The sequence below is a fragment of the Hemitrygon akajei genome, chromosome 12 (genome assembly GCF_048418815.1).
Source record: "Hemitrygon akajei chromosome 12, sHemAka1.3, whole genome shotgun sequence".
NCBI lineage: Eukaryota > Metazoa > Chordata > Chondrichthyes > Myliobatiformes > Dasyatidae > Hemitrygon > Hemitrygon akajei.
Window position 1 is genome coordinate 69817096 of NC_133135.1, and position 19772 is coordinate 69836867.

The window sequence follows — 19772 nt, forward strand, 5'->3', positions numbered from 1 at the left end:
TGATCTAGCTTTATTCTGCCCTATCCCAATGTCTGCCTATATGTACTTATCAATGTTGTTCTATTTTTGTTGCTATGTCTGGTACTGGAACCCTTCCAGGACTGGCCAGCTTGTCATGAATGGTAAACTGGCCGAGAACTTGCACTGATATGTCATGGGTTATAGGTGTTTAGAATTTAAGCATCCAATTTCCACACCCACTTGGGTTTCTCATCACACAGTCACCATATGTGTTATTTTGAACCCATTGCTGGAGGTAAGTAGTGGGTGGTGTGGAGAGTGAGTGCCTTGTTTCTTGTAATTTGGTGCTGACTTAACCAGTTGTATTCTAAAATTCTCCCAGGCCCTGGAAGATCATAATATACGGCATGTAAAGTTCCTCGATGCTCTGGAGGCAGAGAAAAGAAAGATGGCACAAGATTTGGAACGGATGCAGCAAGAACGGCAAAAGAAATGGGAGGCTCAAAATTTTACTTCATGTACAAGTACATTAATTTTTATTTATTTCATAGTGACTGCTCAAATTACTTCTGCAATGCTTGGACTTTTTGATCTCAACTTCTGTGCTTTTCAGAAGAGAACTTAAAGGGATGTGCGCTTTCTGCATAACAATGACATGGAAGCAACATGAACTCCCGTGTGTTTTATTTTTAACAGTGTACCAACTTCATTTTGTATTTGGCTCTGGAATATTTCTTACAACAGTCAGTTACAATTATTGTTTGTGTGTGGTTTTAATTGGTTAGCATTCTTCAGAGTCTCAGATCATTTTTCTTCTCTTCAACAAACAATTCAACTATGAGAGCACAATAAGTGCAATGGACATTTTATAATGGTGTTGCTGGTAACAAGTTTAGATGGAAAGTTAATGAAAGTGGAGTATAATATAAAAAAATGCCTTTTTGTTTTTTTTTAAATGCTTAAAGTAAGGCATTCCATGTATTTGAAACCAAGCAAAAATAGGAGCATGAACTGCCAGTTGTAGACTATGTGAGCACGCATGTGAAGAAATTCTACTTGATGAGTGGGCAAATGTGCAAGTTCAGTTTTATCCACTTTAAACCCCACAAAGACATGTCAGGGTATTTTCTTAGGAGTATGAAAGTAGGAATTTTGGAGAAGCAGTGAGCGTAATGCAGAATGATACTGTAAAAAAAAATCTTAGAGAAAGAAAGTTGGTCAATATAAGAAATGAGTCAATTAAACAATTTTTTGTCCTTTCAGTGATCTGTTTGTATCCCTTTATGTTACGAATAAAGTACATGTTTTGTGTAGTTTCTATGGCAGGCATAATTGATTTATTTTCTATTTGTGTTGCAGGCCATTCACCCTGGAGCTCCATGAAGCTTTCAATGATGATCCAGGAAGCTAATACTATTAGCAGCAACTTGAGGAAGCACACTATTTTTATTAGGTTAGTGTCACCAAAAATAACCCCTGTGCAAAATAGTCAATCTTATTGATGAATAGCACTGAGATAAATGATTTTATTAATGTAATTCTTTTTTGTTTGACATTGTAAGCATCGGAATTGGGGAAGTATTATTTAGCCATTATTATTTTTATGCATTCTTATATAGCTTATGGTGTAGTCTGCATTGCTCCAATTCAATTAAATGTAGGTTGTTAAATTTAACTGAGTAATGATGTACCTTAGATTTTGTGCATAAATCCTAATATCTGGTCATTCATTTACAGTATTTACTTTACAGATAAAGTAATAGTTGAGCTTAAGAAAATTAAATTTGTAGCAATTTCACTTTATCGTAATTTAAAGTATTTGTGTGTACTTTCTAACTTTGTAACATTAAAACTATCATGAAAGGATAAGAGCAATGTTTCTCTTCAGTTATTTGTAACAACCTACAAGCCTTTTGAAAGTGGGGGATAAGGAAAGCCGGTTTGTTGTAAATTTGTTCCAAAAGTAGAAATACCTGATTTGTGCATCACTTATGGAGAGTATCAGCATACGTTTTCTTGTATATTTTTTGGCTTAATCAACCACAAATGTATAATGATGGATTAGTACAATCATTGTATGTTACAACTATAATTTGACATTAAAATAAAATATGTAGAAGCTGGAAATCAAATAAAAAATGGAAATGCTGTAAGTAATTAGCAAGTCAGGCACATCTGCAGAAGGAGAGATAGTTAATGTTTGGAATCCAGGATTCTTCAACAGAACTAAGAAAGTGAGAAATCAAGTCTGTTTTTAACAAGAGGGAAGATGGGGGAGGGATTTGTAATACGAAGGCCTGATTAAAGGAGCTAGGGCTTTACTCTTTGGAGAGGAGGAGTATGAAAGGAGACATGATAGATATTAAAAGGAATAGATAGTGGACAGCCAGCATCTATTCCCCTGGACACCACTGCTCAAAAGAAGAGGACATGGCTTTAAGGTAAGGGGTGGGGAGTTCAAGGAGGATATTAGAGGAAGGGTTTTTACTCAGAGAGTGGTTGGTGCATGGAATGCACTGCCTGAGTCAGTGGTGGAGGCAGATACACTAGTGAAATTTAAGAGACTACTAGACAGGTATATGGAGGAATTTAAGGTGGGGGGTTATTTGGGAGGCAGGGTTTAAGGGTCGGCACAACATTGTGGGCCGAAGACCCTGTACTGTGCTGTACTGTTCTATGTTCTATGTTAGCCTGTCCAAATGTCTTAAGGGGCCATCAGCAGCACATTAAGCTATATTCATGTAATTTGTTGTAAATGGCAAGTTTGTGGGACATGCACAGCAACCAGATTACACTAGTAAAAATCTGAATTTGGGCTGTTTGAAAATTAAGATTTAAGGTAGTTCCATAAGGATGGGTGTACATTTGTGAGTAGAGCAGTTCAGGAACGAATACAGGAACATGGTTTCTGGTATTGAGTCATGATTGAAGTGTTCAGCTCTGGGCTTTATATCATGTTATTTTGGAGAGCGCAGATGTTGCAACTTTTATCTTGCTATCTACTGGGTTGGTATGTTCTCTTCAGTCTATTGTAGTAAAATAAATAGGATTGGAACTTCCCTGTTTGAAGAGACATGAATAAGAGCCTCTTTTCTTGCCACTTTAGTCTAAAATGTTCTTGAATGCCAACCTGATCCACTGCTTTGAAAAAAACCAGCTGTTTTACAATATCCAACAGTAACTTTTCAAGGCAACAAAGTTATTTTTCACAATAGGTCGTAATCCTTCTGGACTAAATTTTAGAATTTGTGGCCGAGAGTGTGGTTATAGCTATTTCTTTGCTGAATCACGATACAGTGCAGAAACTGATTTTTCTTTTTTTTACAGACATGAGCCTGACAACAAAAATGAAAGCCTAAAAAGTCCAATTCAGGTTCAAGTTAAAAATATTAAATTAGGCATAAGCACTTTCTGGAGCTTGGACAAATTTGAATGCAAGTTGGCGACTATGAGAGAACTCTATCAGGTAAAGCTTTACTGTTGAGCTGTGAATGATTAGAATATCTCTCAATAATCCATTACTGTGTTTATTGTCTAAGACTAATAGCAATCATATTACAGTGATGTGGACCTCTCAGCAGAAGGTAAAAACAAACAAGTAGCCACCTTGTGGCACTTCACAATTATGGCCTGCTGACTGTTTTGAATTTCATGTCACTGGGATCTATTAGACAGATTGATCCAGATGCTAAAATAATAAAGTAAGTCGAGCCTCAAATTTGAACATACATTATCTTAAGGCTTGCCATACTGTCACATTTCATAATTTGCCTGAGATGCTGCGAGCAATTTTTATGAGTTGGCGTCAACATGCTGGATATAGTATCCTACTGTAGTGAAATAATTAAGTCATCGGTCTGTACAAAGATGAATTATTCTTTTTAAGGCTTACATACTTTTTTTCTCGTTCTTGCCCTTTTATGCTGCTTCACTTCTATTTTAATTATTCTATTGGCCCTTCAGAATCTTTATTTTCAATTCTGCCTTTTTGGTCAAACAATTTGTCTGCTGGGTAACAGTTATAAAATTAGTACATTAGAATGAAATGCAAGTGTTGTGTGCATGTTTAAATCTTTTTAGTACATGGCTTGCATTCTTGTAAAGAAGGACTAATAAATATTCATTTTGTTTATCTTTGCTGTTTCATTTTGGAATAGTGATGCCAAATTAGTGGCATAGCATTGAACTATTTAAGATTTCCTTTGCTATATTTGAACAACTACTGTACTATATATTATTAATAAACAAGTATTCACTTTTAGCCTATTATGCTGATTTCTATTCTTTATCAAACATTTCTGTATAAAACTATATTACTAATTTAAGATTCTTCTAATTTTGCTTGATAAACAGCTGTTTATCTGATTTGTGTCAATGCATTTGTGGTTTGGTACATTGTGTTGCGAAAATAGTCAGTTATTCAAAGTTTAAATGGTATGCCTGTGCCCGGCATAGGCAATTCATGACCAATAAAAAAGGAATCTGGGGAAGTTTTGATAAAACAAATCTAAATGTTATTAACTATTAGTTTGGGCCTCAGTCTTGTATCCAGCTCTATCTTTTCTGACTGAAGTTTAATGATTGATTGAATACTGAGGATTTTTAAATACCTCTTTTTAGATCTTGGATATGCTCAGACATCTTGCAGTGCGCAAAGTATGTCTTAAGCTTTGCAGAAGAACTTGTACTTTGTGACTTTAAAAATAAGTAATAATAGTTATATGCTTTTGAAGCTCTGTTTCTTGACAATTTATAATATAGCAGTAAACTCTCTAATTTTCTTCATGTTTTATTCCTCTCGAGACTCAGTTTTAAAAAGAGAAGGGTAAAATTAATATGCATAGTTATTGGGCTGGTAAATTTAACGTGTACATAATGTAATTTCCTTACAGATTTCCACCAACTGCAGAGACAGACTTTTTCTTTAGGTGTGAAAAGGATGGCAATTAGCATTACATTGTTTTAAGACTGGTTGATTTATTACCCTGAAAGAAAACAATTGTACTTTATTGCATATCTGAGTTATTATACCCGTTTGATTCATACAATGAGCACTTTTTAAAGTCTGATTAACATCATTTAGTGTATTATATTTGAACATTGAGAAACTTGAGCGTTTGTAATGTTGGAGCATGGATTTTTTTTGAAGATCAGGGTTTTTGATGTTCATACAAGCAGCTTGTGACTAATGACCTCACTGGTGTTATTGCGCTGGATCTGAAATGCTTCCTCGAACTGCCACTCTCACTGCCTGCCCATTTGTATTTGCCTACCCTGGGTAATTTTGCTGGCCTTTTATGGCCTCAGCAAAACTAGAAGTACTCAGTGGGTCAAGCAGCATCTGTGGGAACAAAGAGATGATCAAGAGTTCAAGACCCTAAATTGTGACTGGAGTGTAGAGGGAAGATGGACAGCACACAGAAGTGAGAGAGAAGGGTCCATTGGAGGTTGATGGGTGAAGCGAGTTGGGGGTGGGGAGTGGGGCAGGATGATTTTTTAAAACATGAACAGAGTCTATTGAGACTTGTCTGTGGAGTGGGGGATTGCTTGGATTAATAGTAACGGGTTAATTAGCAAGGGCCGATAAAAAGAAGTGTGGTTTGAGCGGAGTGGCCATTGTGTGAGTGGATTGGCTCAACAGGCTTGGTGAGAACAGCTGTAAACTATAACTTAAGCTTGAGAAGTTAGAGGCATGACAAGTGTAGGCAGGATGGTAGGTAGTGGAACGCTGCTCCTGTGAGATGTGGGATTTCAGGATACCTCGGTCTCACTGATGACTACATCTGTAGGAAATGCACCCAACTTCAGCTCCTGACTGACAAAAGTCAAGGAGCTGGAGCTGGATGTACTTATGAGCATCTGGGAGGTTGAGACTTTTACTGAAGTTCACACCCAGAATGCAAGCTTCAGATAGCAGTTGGGTGACCACCAGGAGAAATAAGGGAAGTACATAGTTGGTGTAGGGTTCCCTTGTGGCATCCCCTCAGCAACAAGCATACCCCTTTGGATGCTGCTGGGGGTGGGAGGAGTGACCTGTTAGGGACAGCAGCAGGCAGAGCAGTAGTAATAGGAGACTCAGTAGAATTAGAATTTTTGTTTCTTATATCCATCCCACAACACGAAGGAGTAAAAATCTTTATGTTGCATCTCTTTATGTACAAGCAATAAGGAAGGGTAATGTGGGAGGATATTGCACAAACACTAAGATTGTATACATAATTGTTTCGTATACATGTATGTGCAATCAGATATGCAATCATCAATGTGTATTGATCAATCTGACGGCCTGGAGAAAGAAGCTGTCCTGGAGCCTGTTGGTCCTGGCCTCATGCTGTGGTAGATGGAAGCAGCTGAAACAGTATGTGGTTGAGGTGGATGGAGTCCCTGATGATCCTCTGGGCCCTTTCTAAGCACCTGCTTCTGTAAAATGTCCTAAACAGACTAAGTTCGCATCCACAGATGTGCTGTGCTGCTCACACCACTTTCTGCATTGCCCTGCAATTGAAGTAGTACAGTTTCCATACCAGGTGGCAGCACAGCCAGTCAGGATGCTCTTGATGGTGCCCTGTAGAAAGTCCTGAGGATATGGGAGCTCATGCCAAACTTCAGCTGTCTGAGGTGATACCGATGAACTTGAAACTACTCAACTCTGTAGTGCAGAGTTAGGGGGATGGACGGGAGATTCTGTGGTCATGAAAGAGAAGCCAGGATGTTGTGTTATCTCCCAGATACTAGCGTACAGGATGCTTCAAAGTGGCTGCAGAAGATTCTCAAGAGGGAGGGTGAGCAGCCAGAGATTGTGGTGCAGATTGGGACCAATGACATGGGTAGAAAGAGGCAGGACGTCTTGTGCAGCAAATATAGGAACTGGGGAAGAGGCTGACGAGCAAGACCTCTGAGTTAGAAATTCTGGATTACTCATAGTTACCACATGCTAGTCAGGGAAGGAAAAGGATAACGGTATAGGTGAATGAGTGGCTGGTGAACTGGTGCAGGAGGCAGGGTTTCAGAATTTTGGATCACTAAAAGCATTTTGTGGGACTGTATGACCTGTACAATAAGAATGGGTTACACCTGAACCCAAGGGGGACCAATATCCTTGCAAGCAGGTTTGCTAGAGCTGTTGGGGAGGGTTTAAACAAAGTTGGCAGGGGGATTGGAACTGGAGTGATAGGATTGAGGATGGAGCAATTGGTTTATGTTGATTCAGTGTGTAGTGGGACTCTGAGGATGGACAGGTAGATAATAGGGCAAAATTGCAGTCATTGGATGAGGTGAAGGGTAACATGAGTATGAATACAGCAAAAAGGGTTATGAATACAGGAAAGTAGGTGTTAAATTTGACTGCACACGTTATAAGGAATAAGGATCTTATGGCACAGTTAGAGATTGTCAGGTATGATGTTCTGGCATCACTGAGATGTAGCTGAAAGAAGATTATTGTTGGGAGCTTAACATCCAAGGATACACCTTGTATGGAAAGGGCAGGTAGGTAGGCAGAGACGGTGGGTTGGCTCTGTTGATTAAAAAATGAAATCAAATCCTTAGAGGTGACAAAGGATGGGAAGATGTCGAACCCTTATGGGTACAGTTAAGAAACTGCAAAGGTAAAAAGACCCTGATGGGAGTTGTGTATATACAAGACTCCGAACAGTAGCCAGAATGTGGCATGTAAAAAGGACAATGTTATGATACTCATGGGAGATTTCAATATGCAGGTAGATTGGGAAAATCAGGTTGGCGCTGGATCCCAAGAGAGGGAAATTGTAGAATGCCTATGAGGTGCCTTTTAGAGAACAAGTGGTTGAGCCCACTACGGGAAAGGCATTTCTAGATTGGGTGTTGTTTAATAAACTAGATGCGATTAGAGAGCTTAAGGTAAAGGAACCATTGGGAGACAGTGTTCACAATATGATAGAATTCTCCCTGCATTTTGCGAGGGAGAAAATAGAGTGAAGTTAAAGGATTGAAAAGCTTTTGAAAAGCAATAGAAGGCACCTAGAAGCCTCAAGGAGAGTGAAGATTAAATATGAAGGTAAGTTAGCCAAAAAATATCAAAGAGGACAGCGAAAGTCTTTTCAGATATATAAAGAGTAAAAGAGAGGCAAGACTGGATATTGGACTGCTGGAAATTGATGCTGGAGAGGTAGTAATAGGGGACAAAGAAATGGCGGTCAGCTTAATAAGTATGTTGTGTCAGTCTTCACTGTGGAAGACACTAAGCGTATGCCAGATATTCACAAATGGCAGGGTGCAGAAGTAAGTGTTGTTGCTGTTACTAAGGAGAAGGTGCTTGGGAATCTGAAAGGTCTGAAGGTAGATAAGTCACCTGGACCAGATGAACTACACCCCAGGGTTCTGAAAGAGGTAGCTGAAGAGGTTGTGGAGATATATGCAATGATTCTTCAGAAATCACTAGATTCTAGAATGGTTCTGAAGGGACTGGAGAATTGCAAAAGTCACTACACGCCTTGAGGATGGGGGTGGAGCAGAAGGGAAATTTGAGGCCAATTAGCCTGACTTCAGTAGTTGGTAAAATGTTGGAGTCCATTATTAAAGATGAGGTTTCAGTGTACTTGGAGGCACATGATAAAGTAGGCCAAAGTCAACATGGTTTCTTTAAGGAGAAATCTTGCCTGCCAAATCTGTTCTTTGAGGAAATAACAGGCAGGATAGACAAAGGAGAGTCCGTGGATAATGTTTCCTTGGATTTTTGGAATGTCTTTGACAAAGTGCTGCACATGAGGCTGGTTAACAAGATGAGAGCCCATGGTATAACAGGATAGAAGATTGGTTAATTGGCAGGGAGGCCAAGAGTCAGAATAAAGGGGACCTACTCTGGTTGGCCTCTATGATAAGTTCTACAAGGGTTGATATTGGAATCACTTCTTTTCACATTATGTGTCAATGATTTGCATGACAGAATTGAGGGCTTTGTGGCCAAGTTTGGGGATGATATAAAGATAGGTGGAGGGGCAGGTAGCGTTGAGGAAGCAGGGAGTCTGCAGAAGGGCTTAGACAGATTGGGAGTATAGTCAAAGAAGTGGCAGACGGAATATAGTGTAGGAAAGTGTATGGTCATGCATTTTTGTAGAAGGAATAAAGGTGTAGACTGTTTTCTAAATGGGTGCAAAGAGACTTGGGAGTCCTTGTGCAGGATTTCCTAAAGTTAGCTTGCAAGTTGAGTCAGTACGAGTGAAGGTAAATTCAATGTTACCATTCATTTTGAGAAGACTAGAATATAAGAGCAAGGATGCAATACTGAGGCTTTATAAGGTATTCGTCAGACTGCACTTGGAGTACTGTGAGCAGTTTTGGGCTCCTTATCTATGAGAAGATGTACTAGCATGGGAGAGAATGGTTCTGGGAATTAAATGGTTAACGTATGAGGAGAGGTTGATGGCTCTGGGGGGGACTTGCTGGAGTTGAAACCTATTTAATATTGAAAGGCCTAGACAGCGCGGATGTAGAGAGGATCTTTCCTGTAGTGGGTGAGCTTAGGAGTGAAGGGCACAGCCTCAGAATAGAGGGACGCCCATTTAGAACAGAGGTGAGAAGGAATTACTTTAGCAAGAGGGTGGAGAATCTGCAGAAATCATTGCCACAGACGGCTGTGGAGATCAAGTCTTTGAGTATATTTATAGCAGAGGTTGATAGTTCCTTAGTTAGTTAGGGTGTCAAGTGTTATGGGGGAGAATGCATGAGAATGAGATTGAGAAGGATATTAAATCAGCCATGGTGGAATGGCAGAACAGGCTAGATGAACCAAGTGGCATATTTCTGCTCCTATGTCTTATGGTCTTATAACAGGCAGATGGAGACAGTTGGGAGAAGGGAAGTACAGAGTCAGAGGCTGGTAGGTGATAAGTAGAAACATAAGAAAAAAATCGGCAGATGGAGTCAGTTGGAGAAGGATGGAGATAGAGGGTCGCATACATGAGAAAATCTGCAGATTCATGAGGAAATCCAAAGCAACATACAAAATTCTGGAGGAACTCTGCAGGCCAGGCAGTATCTATGGCAAAAACTAAACAGTCAATGTTTTGGGCTGAGACCCAAATCAAGACTGGAAAGGCAGGGGAAACGAGTCAGACTAAGAAGGTGCAGGGAGGGGAGGAAGTAGTATAAGGTGGCAGCTACTAGGTAAAACTTAAGAGTGGAAGGTGGTAAGTAAAGAGTTAGGAAGTTGATTTGTGAAAGACATACAGAGCTGGAGATATGGGAATCTGTTAGGAGAGGACGGGAGACCATGGAAGGAAGGGAAGATGGAGGAGCACCAGAGGGAGATGATGGGCAGGTAAAGAGGTAAGATGAGAGAGGGAAACAGGAATGGGGAATGGTGAATGGGGGAGGGGCAATTACCGGAAGCTCAGGGAAACTATATTCATGCCATCAGGTTGGAGGCTAATCAGATGGAATCCAAGGTTTTGCTCCTCCAACCTGAGTGTGGCCTCATTGTGGCAGTAGAGGAGGCCTTGGACTGACGTGTCAGAATAGGAATGGGAAGTAGAATTGAAATGGGTAGCCACTGGGAAATATTGCTTTTGTGGTGGCTGAAGCAAAGGTGCTCGACAAAGCAGTCTCCCAATCTACGTCGGGTCTCACCGATTATACAGGAGGCTGCACCAAATACAGTAAATGACTCTAACAGACTTGCAGGTGAAGAGTGGCCTTACCTGGAAGGACTGTTTGGAGCCCTGAATGGAAGTGAGGGAGAGGAGGTATAGGGGCAGGTGTGGCACTTGTTCCATTTGCATGGAGTGAGATCAGTGGGGAGGAAGTAATCCCTGCAGAAAGCAAAAATGGGGGGAGGGAAAGATGGGCTTAGTGGTGGGATCCCTTTGGAAATGGTGGAAGTTATGGAGAATTATGTGTTGGATGTGGAGGCTAGTGGGGTGGTAGGTGAGGACAAGAGGAACCCTATCCCTGCTGTGGTGGTGGGAAAATGGGCTGAGGGCAGATGTGTGTGAGATGGAAGAGATACAGGTGAGGGTGGTGTTGATGGTAGAGGAAGGGAAACCACTTTCTTTGAAGTAGGAGGACTTCTCAGTTCTTCTGGAATGAATAAGAAGTTGGTAGATTAAACCAGAAATTGGAGGGTTGAGGGATGAATAGAAGCAGTCTGGCGAGGTGAACTAAGGGAGGAAAACCCAGGTGTGTTGGTAATAGGCAGGTAGAACAACATAGGAAGGATGATGAGTTTTGTTAAGGCGGGTTGGGACAGAAGGAGTGGAAAAGGTGAACAAGGAGAGAGAATGAGAGTGAACTGGTGGGTATGGGAAAGGTACGTGGCAGAATGGCTTACCCAAAACTGGGAAATTTAAATATAAGCTGCATTTCTTCTAGTTTACATTTGGCATCACCATGGCAGTGGAAAAGACTGAGGACAGAGGAGTTGGTTAGGGGATGGGAAGGGATGTTCACATGACATGCATCTGGAACTCTAGATTTCCATAGTGGACAGAGCTCAGGTACTCTGCAAAATGGTTGCCTCATCTACTCCAGGTCTCGCCAATGCAGAGGAGGCCACACCATGAACACCATTTGTAATGGATTAGGTTGGGGAAAGTATTATACAACTGAATCTGTGCCTCTAATGGAAGGTCTCTTTAACATGTGGTTCATCTCCTATGTTTGCAGGGGAAAGTGCCAAGGATGGGGAGAACACCAGGAAGTCACAGAGAGTGTAGTTCTTGGGGAAAGCAGAGAGAGGGGAAGATTTGTCTGGTGGTGCTATCCCATTTGTCATAGTAACACTTGATTTTAAAGCTCAATATTTGAATATAACTCTCTTCCATGCCTTTCCATGACCTACTGATCAACATCCTGAATGAAAAAGCAAGGGGACATTTTATCCACTGCTTGAAATTGAGGGCCACTCTGGTTATTCTTCCCAACAGGGTACAAGGCATTCTGGAGAGGAAGACATATTTTATGATCCCAATGATGACTGGGAAACGGATTTGACGCTCTCTTCCTCTTTCTCTAAAAGACGGTGTGTAGTTTTTGAAATGTGCTTTTCATACAATTAAGAATTAATTTGAAAAGTTTAGTTGTTTTGAATTGATATTTACATATGCAGGAATAGACCAACGAAAGGTAAGATTCAGTTTATTGTTTACATTAATGGCTCATAGCCTTTAATACAAGCCACTTTCTTTTTCCATCAGCCCTGCTCCATTTGAATTCTCTTCCAGTCATTGGTGCTGAAATAACATGTTCCATTATGTTTGACTGTTGTCTGTAAACAAATTAAGTATTATTCTAACACATCCATGGTAGTTTCTTTTAAATTAATTTTATAGTTTCATGAAGTTGCTGCAAAGTTTGTTGTATAATAAATTTGCAGATTGTTAAATTCTTTTAACATTGTTTCTTGTATAAACCTTTCAGAGGGATACCAATTTAAAAATATTGTGGAATAATCTTAAAGAATCATACAATATAGATATTACACTAATGCTATCAAATTACAGTACCTTCAATATTTATCCTGTGAATCTCCAATCTATATTTGAATACTATTTCTTATCAAGTCATGATAATTGAATGATTCCTTCTTTGACGCTGGTCTGTGGTGTTCTTAACAGTGTGCTTTTCAGTTTGCTTTTGTTTCTTTTTGCAGCACTAGCTCCTGATTACTTGTCTCATTATCTTGGTATTAATAGCAAAATATTGATTTTTAGTTACTTGATGATAAATAAATGTTACTTGTTATATTTGTTCTGGCTACAAGTTTCAAAGTGGGCATAAAGGTCAGTCCACAGAATAAGTACCAACTTAAAAAAAAGTTGAATTTCTTCAAAAGATAACTTTAAATATCCTGTACCTGCATTATTATATGTCTACTTTGTTACATTGTTAAGGCACTGTCATAACTTTTACTAAAATTGTGTCTTGAAAACTGGTTGTTATTTTTATGTAAATTTTGTAGCCTGGTTGGAATGTTGTTTCCAGGTTAGTGAATCTCTGGATATCTAATCTTGAGGAACGTAGTAATGTACCATATAAAACAACCACGTTGTAAAGTTTGGTATGGAGAACAAAAAAGTAACTGCGAAGTGCAAGTTGTGAAATGTGAAGAATTTCCTTTGATAACTTCTAGTGTTTGTATGGAAATAAACTTTTCTCTTTTCTAGCCATTAGGCTGTATTCCCATGAAGTAACTATGGAATGGTTGAAGTTGCCTTTTTGAAGGAGTTCAACTTCTCTTACAGTTGGCACTTAATATTTATAACCACTTACTGCCAGCAACTTAGATAACTGCATTGTTTGTGACAGTGAGAAAGCATTAGAAAATACCATATTTCCTAGCTGATCTTTTTGCTATATTATCCATTTTTCTGAGATGCCTCCATTTCTTTAACTGCAGAATTTGTCTATCTATGATTTCTTTGGGAAGTTGGTGGTAGGCCACCACCTTGAACCAATGCTAGGTAGGGAGTTCCACAATTTGGACAACTGGCAGTCTAAGCACAGCAATATGTTTCCAAATCAATTGTCCCTTTCCTTCTCATTGGCACAGATCTTAATTTTGAGAGCTGCCGAAAGAGTAACAATCACAATGCATTTTTTTTGCCAAACACAGAGGCCATATATTGACTTTGGTCAGGGGGTGAATGCTTTGGATGGTGGACAAGGTGCCAGACATGCTTTGTCCTGGATAGTACTGAGGATTTTCAGTAGTTTAGGAGTTGTACTCATCCAGCTAAGTTAAAAGGATTTCATCATGCTCCTGACTTGTGTCTTGTAAATGATAGAAAGACTCTGACTATTGGGAGATAAATTACTTGCCACAAGATGTTCAGCTTTTGACCCTTTGTTTGGAGCTTCCGTGTCATTCTAACACTTACTAAATGTTTGCTGCTTTGTTTGACCAAGGAAACAAAATCCCTTTTGAGATGTTGAGAAATTTTTGATAATTTTCCAAATATTCCTACATTTAGTGCTACGAAAAATGGCATAGTTTGTTCATCTCATTCCATTTATTTTCTTGAAATTGATTGCTACATTTACCAAAATTAATAACCATAGAGTCAAACAAACTTTAGAGAATGCTTTGCAATGCTTGATGTCATTAAATGTTTTTTTTGCTAAATAATGAAAATGTCATTATAAAACAGAAATATTTACATTGGTTATAGAGTCATAGAAAAATATAGTACAGAAACAGCCCTTCAGCCCACCAAGTCCATGCCAAACTATTATTTTGCTGAGTCCCATTGACCTGCACCTGGACCATAGCCATCCATAACCCTCCCATCTATGTACTGTACCTATACAAATTTCTATTAAATGTTGAAATCAAACTCACATCCATCACATATGCTGGTAGCTCACTCTACGCTCTCACCAGCCTCTGAATGAAGATGTTCGCCTTAAACATTTCACCTTTCAACCTTAACACAACTGTGTAAATATAAATAAATAGCAACAAATAATGAGAGCATGAAATAACAAGATAGAGTCCTTAAAGTGAGATCATTGGTTTGTGTGAATATCTCAAAAGGTGAGTATAATTATCCTCTTTTTTTCAAAAGCCTGATGGTTGAGGGGTAGTACCTGTCTTTGAACCTGATGGTGTGAGTCCTGAGGCACTTGTACCTTCTTCCTGATGGTAGCAGTGAAAAGGAGCATGGCCTAGGTGGTGAGGGTCTTTTATGTCAGATGCTGCTTTTCTACAACAGTGTTTCATGTACATGTACTCAGTGGTTGGGAGGGCTTTACCCATGATGTACCGGGCAACATCCACCACCTTTTCTAGGATTTTCTGCTCAAAGGCATTGGTGTACCCATACCAGGCCTTAATGCAGCCAGTCCTTACGCTTTCCACTACACATCTATGGAAGTTTGTTGAGGTTTTTGATGACATACTGAATCTCCGAAGACTTCTAAAGAAGTAGAGGTGCTGTCTTTGCAATTACCTTTATATGATGGGTCCAGGACAGGTCCTCTGAGATAGTGACACCCAAGAATTTAAAACTACTGATCCTCTATACCTCTGGTCCTCCGATGAGTACTGGCTCATGGACCTCTGGTTCCCCTCTGCTCAAGTCTACAATTAGGTCCTTGGTCTTGTTAACATTGAGTGAAAGGTTATTGTTATGACACCACTCAGCCAAATTATCAATCTCCCTCCTGTATGCTGATTCATCACCACAACAGTGTATCATTGGAGAACTTAAATATGATGTTGAAGCTAAACTTAGCCACACAGTCATAGGTGTAAAGTGAGTAGAATAGGGGGCTAAGCAGGTATGTGTTGATAGAGATTGTGGAGGAAATGTTTTTGCCAATCCAAACTGACTCGGGTCAGCAAGCGAGGAAATCCAGGATCAAATTGCACAAGAGGGTATTGAGGCCCAGGTTTTGGAGTTTACTGATTAGTTTTGAGGGGATCGTGGTATTAAATGCTGAATTGTAATCAGTAAGGAATCCTGATATATGCATCTTTGCTGTCCAGATGTTCCAGAGTTGTGTGAAGAGCCAATGAAATGGCATCTGATCAAATCTCCCCTCATTCTCCTGTGCTTTAGGGAATAAAGTCCTTAAAGACTTGGTACTAGCTATAATTTGTGCTCCTTAAGTAATAGTTTCTAACATTCAGTTCTGCGTTTGTGTGTACTTATACTGAAAAGAGGTTCATAGAATTTTTATTCTGTTGCTAATGTGACAATATGAAGTAGTTTATCTCACTGTACTTCCTATTTTTCTGCTTAGAAGTAGAAGTTTTTTCAAAAGCAAACGAATAACTGGATGTTTAGCAGGAATCCAAGCACTTGCAACTCAAAATACGCAGCCTGCGCATACAGGTATTTTTCTGTGTTTTGTATGTTCACTGAATGCTGTTTTATTATCTTAAGCGTGACTTTTCACTTTTGTAGTTGTTAAGGCCTTTATTGTCTATTTATTTGGAAAATGATTTGTTTACCAACCTTTCCCATCCAGCTCTCTTGTCTTGATTTAGTGTTTGACTGCTGGAGCATTGATGTGTTCAGTTCAATGAGCATTGATCAGACTCAGTAAGAACCTGAGGGGTTCACATAAGAGACACTTGTATGTGAACTGAGCAGATGTATGTGAGGTCCCAAGTAAATTCTTTCAGCTCTATTCGCTAAAGAGAAGAACAATGTATAAGATAGTGAATTCAGGGAGAGATACACTGGAACACGTTGCTATGGGGGGGGCGGGGGGTGATAGAATCTCCAAGACCTGATGAGGTTTTTCACAGGATGTTATGGATTGCAAGGGAGGAGATAGCTGGGGCCCTGATGGAGATGATTGCATCTTTGTTATCCACAGGTGAGGAAACTGAAAACTGGGTAATAACTAATGCTATTCATTTATTTAGGAAGAGCAGCCGGGATAAGCCAGGTAACTACTGACTGAAGCAGTTTATGTCAGTGAAATACCTGGAGAAAATTAGAATAAGAAGGACTTGTGCACATTTGGAAAGGCAGGCCTATCAAAAATAGACAGCACAGCTTTATATGTGGGAAATCCAGTCTCACTAATTTAAGTTTTTTGAGGAGGTAACTCAGAAGATTGATGAAGGCAGGGAGTTGTCTACAAGGAATATACTAAGGCATTCGACATGGTTTCACAGTGTACACTAGTCCAGTCGGCCATCCGTTTTTATAGTTAATGGGGATGAAAAATCTTGTTGATTTAAAATTGGACAAAAGGAAGTTAAATGGACACAGAGCATCTTTTATTTGAAAATTCTTAGATCAATTTTGTTTAATCATCTCAGGTTTGTTAAAACAGTTTTGTTCTCTGGCAATCTCCTCTTTCTGCAAAGTCTGGGTTTCAAAACTGTCTACAATTCCTTTCCTCGCTGATAAATTCATTTTTATCAAAGAAGTAAGGAACTAGCTTTTTGCTGTTTCCACCAATTCTTAATCAGATTGATGACTCTCACTAATAAAAGCCTAGAACTATCTGGAAGTAGAGTGTTTTGTCTTTAAATAAGAGCAGAATAGTTATCTTTACTGTCCTAGCCAATCTACAATCAGTGGCTACTTTATTAGGTACAGGAGTGGAACCTGTTGTGGTCTCCTGCTGTGGTGACCCATCCATTTCAAGGTTTGACATGTTTTCCATTCAGAGATGCTCTTCTGCACACTACTGTTGCAATGCATGGTTGCTTGTGTTAATGTCATCTTCCAATCAGCTTGAATCAGTCTTGTCATTGTCCTCTGACCTCTCTCATTAACAAGGTGCTTTTGCCTACAGAATTGCCTCTTATTGGATTCTTTGTTTGTTCTTCACACTCTGTAAACTTTTGAGACTGTTGTGCATGAAAATCCAGGAGATCAGCAGTTTCTGAGATACTCAAACCACCCTGTTTGGCACCAACAATTATCCACAGTCAAAGTCATTTGGATCATATTTCTTCCCCATTCTGATGTTTGATCTGAACAACAACTGGACCCCTTAACGATGTGCATGCTTTCATTAATTGATATGCTGCCACATTATTGGCTGATCAGATATTTGCATTAATAACCTGGTGCTTCTAATAAAACTGGCACTGAATTTACATCCTTAAAACAACAAATAAGTAACACAAGCAATTCTATAGATGCTGGAAATCCAGAGTAACATATACAAAATGATTGAGGATCACAGCCATTCGGGCATTAACTATGGAAAGGAACATCAACATTTTGGGCTGAGACCCTTAATCACACTGGAAAGGAAGGGGGAAAAGCTAGAATAAGAAGGTGGAGTGGATGAGGAGTGCACGTTACAAGTTGATGAGTGAAGCCTGGTGGGGGAGGTAGGGATGGAGTAAGCTGGGTGGTGACAGGTGGAAAAGGCAAAGGGCTGGAGAAGAAGGAATTTGATAGGAGGGGAGAGTGAACCATAGAAAAAGGGAAGGAAGAGGGACACCAGAGGGAGGAGACAGGTAGGTGAGAAGAAGAGTGGAGCCAGAGTGGGGAACGGAGGAAGAGGGAAGGGGGAGGAGCGGGGTAATTACTGGAAGTTAAAGCAAATGATATCCGTGTCATCAAGTTGGAGGCTACCCAGATGGAATATGAGGTGTTACTCCTCCAACCTGAGTGTGGCCTCATTGTGGCAGTGGAGTGGCATGTCAGAATGGGAATAGGAATTAGAATTAAAATGGTTGGCCACCAGCAGATCCTGCTTTTTGCAAATGGAGTGAAGATGCTTGGCAGAGAAGTCCCTCAATCTACATCAGATCTCACCAATGTTGAGCAGATTGCATTAGAAGCACTGGGTGCAGTAGGTGATCCCAACAGATTTGCAAGTGAAATATGGCCTCACCTGGAGGGACTGTTTGGGGCCCTGAATGGAGGTGCGGGAAGAGGTAAATGGACAAGTATAGCACTTCTTCTGCTTACAGGGATAAGTGCCAGGAATGGCAAATGGTCAAGAGAGTCACCTTGAAAGTGATCCCTGTGGAAAGACGAGAATGGGGGAAAGGTAAAGATGCGTTTGGTGAAGATGGCAGAAGTTGTGGAGAATGCTGTGCTGGATGTGGAGGCTCATGGGGTGGTAGGTCAGGACAAGGGGAACTCTTTCCCTGTTAAGGAGGATGGGATGTCTGTGGATGTCCAGAAATGGAGGAGATGCAGGTGAGGGCAGCATGAATGGTGGAGGAAGAACCCCATTCTTTGAAGGAAGACATCTCTGATGTTCTGAAACTTTGAAGAAGGAAGACATCAAATAAAATAAGTTACCTGATCATCATTACATGATTGTGATTTGTGTATTATGACAGTTGTGTATGTGCTTTAATATGTATCAGCAGTAACTGCTTTACGTAAGAAATAGGGGCAGGAGTAGGTCATCTGGCCCGTCGAGCCTGCTCCGCCATTCAATAAGATCATGGCTGATCTGACCATGGACTCATCTCCACCTACCTGCCTTTTCCCCATAACCATTAATTTCCCTACTATGCAAACATCTATTCAACCTTGTCTTAAATATATCTACCGAGGTTGTCTCCACTGCTTCATTGGGTAGTGATTTCCACTTTAAAACAGTTGTTTTGGTATGTTATGGACATGATGAAGCGACTATCGTGTCCCTTTTTATAGAAAATGAATATCTGATTATCTACTGCTTAGCCAGGATGTACTTGCTTTTTTAAAAAAAATTATTAGTTCACAGAAAGGAAATGTTTAACTGAGTACTATATATACAGACTTGCACCTATAAAATACAGAACTTCTGATACATAATCTGTTTTCTTGTGTATATAGCAAACTTGTCTGATTTGTCAACTTGTTTTAGTACAGTATAGTTAGAATTTGATTTGAAATATTTATTTCTGAACAATTACAAATGTTCATCTAAAATTGATGAAGGAAAATTATAGGGAATTTTTCTCCAGTCATCTAAAAATGGTGTTTTGCTTTGAGTTTGTGCTTGAAAGAAAATTTTTCATTTTGTTCTCACCGTGGCAACATCACAGATGCCACATTTATTGTTCTGTTACTTGTGTTATTGAGCTTGAGACAACAATAGCTCTTCTGTGGTAAAATTAGGGATACAAAGATTAGGCTGAGTCAGAATTTGTACAGCAGGTAGTCATTTTACCTGCTCTTGTGTGTTTATAGAATCTGGAAATGCTGGTATTACAAGATAGATAAACCTGAAAGGGAAGCTTCCTCAACTACCCTTCTCCACACATCCATGCCACAATTGCTTTCTTGTAGGTTTTCCCAAAATGGTTTGTTTCTTTTCCTGTATTGGACATGATGTGTAATGATTGATCTAAACAGAACAAGTAATACCTAGAATTTGATGACTTAATTTTAAGTGCATTGTTTTCACTTTGT

The 19772-nt window shown here is 39.7% G+C and overlaps 1 protein-coding gene across 1 annotated transcript in view; it reads left to right on the plus strand.

The window, feature by feature from the left end:
* The window catches only part of kif14 (kinesin family member 14), a 100994-nt gene that overhangs the window by 57995 nt on the left and 23227 nt on the right, over nt 1-19772 (plus strand). The window contains exons 19-23 of the mRNA XM_073063434.1: nt 344-485; nt 1321-1414; nt 3289-3427; nt 11862-11956; nt 15682-15773. Of these exons, the coding sequence (XP_072919535.1) occupies nt 344-485; nt 1321-1414; nt 3289-3427; nt 11862-11956; nt 15682-15773 (562 nt within the window). The remainder of the gene's footprint in view (nt 1-343; nt 486-1320; nt 1415-3288; nt 3428-11861; nt 11957-15681; nt 15774-19772) is intronic.